The sequence below is a fragment of the Nannobrachium achirus genome (genome assembly GCF_963921795.1).
Source record: "Nannobrachium achirus genome assembly, chromosome: 20".
Classification (NCBI taxonomy): Eukaryota; Metazoa; Chordata; class Actinopteri; order Myctophiformes; family Myctophidae; genus Nannobrachium; species Nannobrachium achirus.
In genome coordinates, this window is record NC_137827.1 from 16,354,594 (window position 1) to 16,356,106 (window position 1,513).

The 1,513-nt window shown below is 49.0% G+C and overlaps 1 protein-coding gene across 1 annotated transcript; it reads right to left on the reverse strand.

The window, feature by feature from the left end:
* Positions 1 to 676: 676 nt before the first annotated feature.
* Positions 677 to 1,513, reverse strand: LOC308305649 (E3 ubiquitin-protein ligase MARCHF5-like; the record flags this gene model as incomplete). The annotated part of the gene is made up of 1 exon (XM_080750481.1): positions 677 to 1,513. The coding sequence occupies one exon, from the start codon at positions 1,511 to 1,513 to the stop codon at positions 677 to 679; it is 837 nt and encodes a 278-aa protein (XP_080606607.1).

Below are 1,513 nucleotides of genomic sequence, written 5' to 3' on the forward strand. Positions count from 1 at the left end.
TCATCTCATCAACATGGATCTGTCCCATATAGTGCCACCATCAGGCCGATTTTTTTAAACACATTTTTGGACACTGCTCCTACAGATTTTGCCCTAAAATCACGCAAATCGGTACACAGTCTGTCTACACTCATCTCATCAACATGGATCTGTCCCATATAGCGCCACCATCAGGCCGATTTTTTCAAACACATTTCTGGACACTGCTCCTACACATTTTGGCCTAAAATCACGCTGCGACCTGACGGTCGCTTATCTCCCGATTAGGGAGTCTTACTGGTTTATATCCGGCCACACTTGTTGGTGGTGACATCACCAAGAACGATGCTCTCTCATTGGCTAAAGGCCGTGCCTTTGTGCTGTCGGCCGGAAACAGACAGCAACGAACACAGTACCTGCGTGCTTTGCTGGTGCAAGTAACAAGAACCACAAGAACTGGGTGAAAAATCACGCAATGGCTGGGGGTGTGGGCTGGGGGGACACAAGTTCCTACTTGGAGTCAGTGTGTCCAGTAGGCCATAGCAGTGGGTGTGGTTTATTGGTGACACAAAAAACAACCATTCATTTTTACGAGAGACTTGTGAAAAGAAAAAAGAAAAAAATTACCGCTAAACAAAGGGTATTTATTAAATGTAGTATATATCTCATATCATATATTATTTTTTCTTTTATTTTTTCATGCCTCCTCCGGCTCAGAGAAGTTGAGGATCTTGCGGTGGGCTTGCCTCAGGTACTGCTGCTGTTTGAAATACACATTAAATGCACCCTTTATGGCCACAAAGGCGATGCCTCCCAGGATGGTCCTCTTCAGGTTAGAGTCGACACTGCTGAACAGGAGCTTGCCCACGATGGTGGAAATGGTGGGGAAAAACAACGCACCGCACAGGTCACGGCACATTCTTGTATCCGACACGTGGTCTGCCGGAGGGATGACCTCTGCCGGGATGCGAGGAACTGGACGGCCCAGCGCTGGGAAGATGCTATTGAGGATCTGCAGCTTGTTGGAGTACCTCCTCCATTGCCGAAGCACATAGTCTTCCCAGCAGATCATCTTGCCTAGAATCAGCATAACAGGGATTGCAGGAAAGCCAATGAACACTAACAAGCGGTTTGGACGAACAACATCTTCGGCTTCTTCGCCCAGCACCTGTAGGAAGGTGAGAACTCCATATATGTAAGCAGTAATGTAGATCCCAGACACGATGCCGACAACAGACAACACAGAGATGATTCGATCAGTTAGGTCCAGGATATACACCACATGACCCATTTTGGGTAAGACAATGAGGTACTCTGCATTGCAGTGTGGGCAGGCCAAACATGCCGTATTGCCGTCACGCTGCTTCTCGTCCACCCAGTACTGTAGGCACTCCTGGTGGACCCACTTGAAGGAGCCACGACAGCGGCAGGGATGTACCCACTCTGCCGTGCCGTCATCCTCGTCTGTGGCAAAGCACACCCAGCAGCTCCTGTCCAACTTCTGCTGCATTACCACTGCATCCCTTTCCGCCAT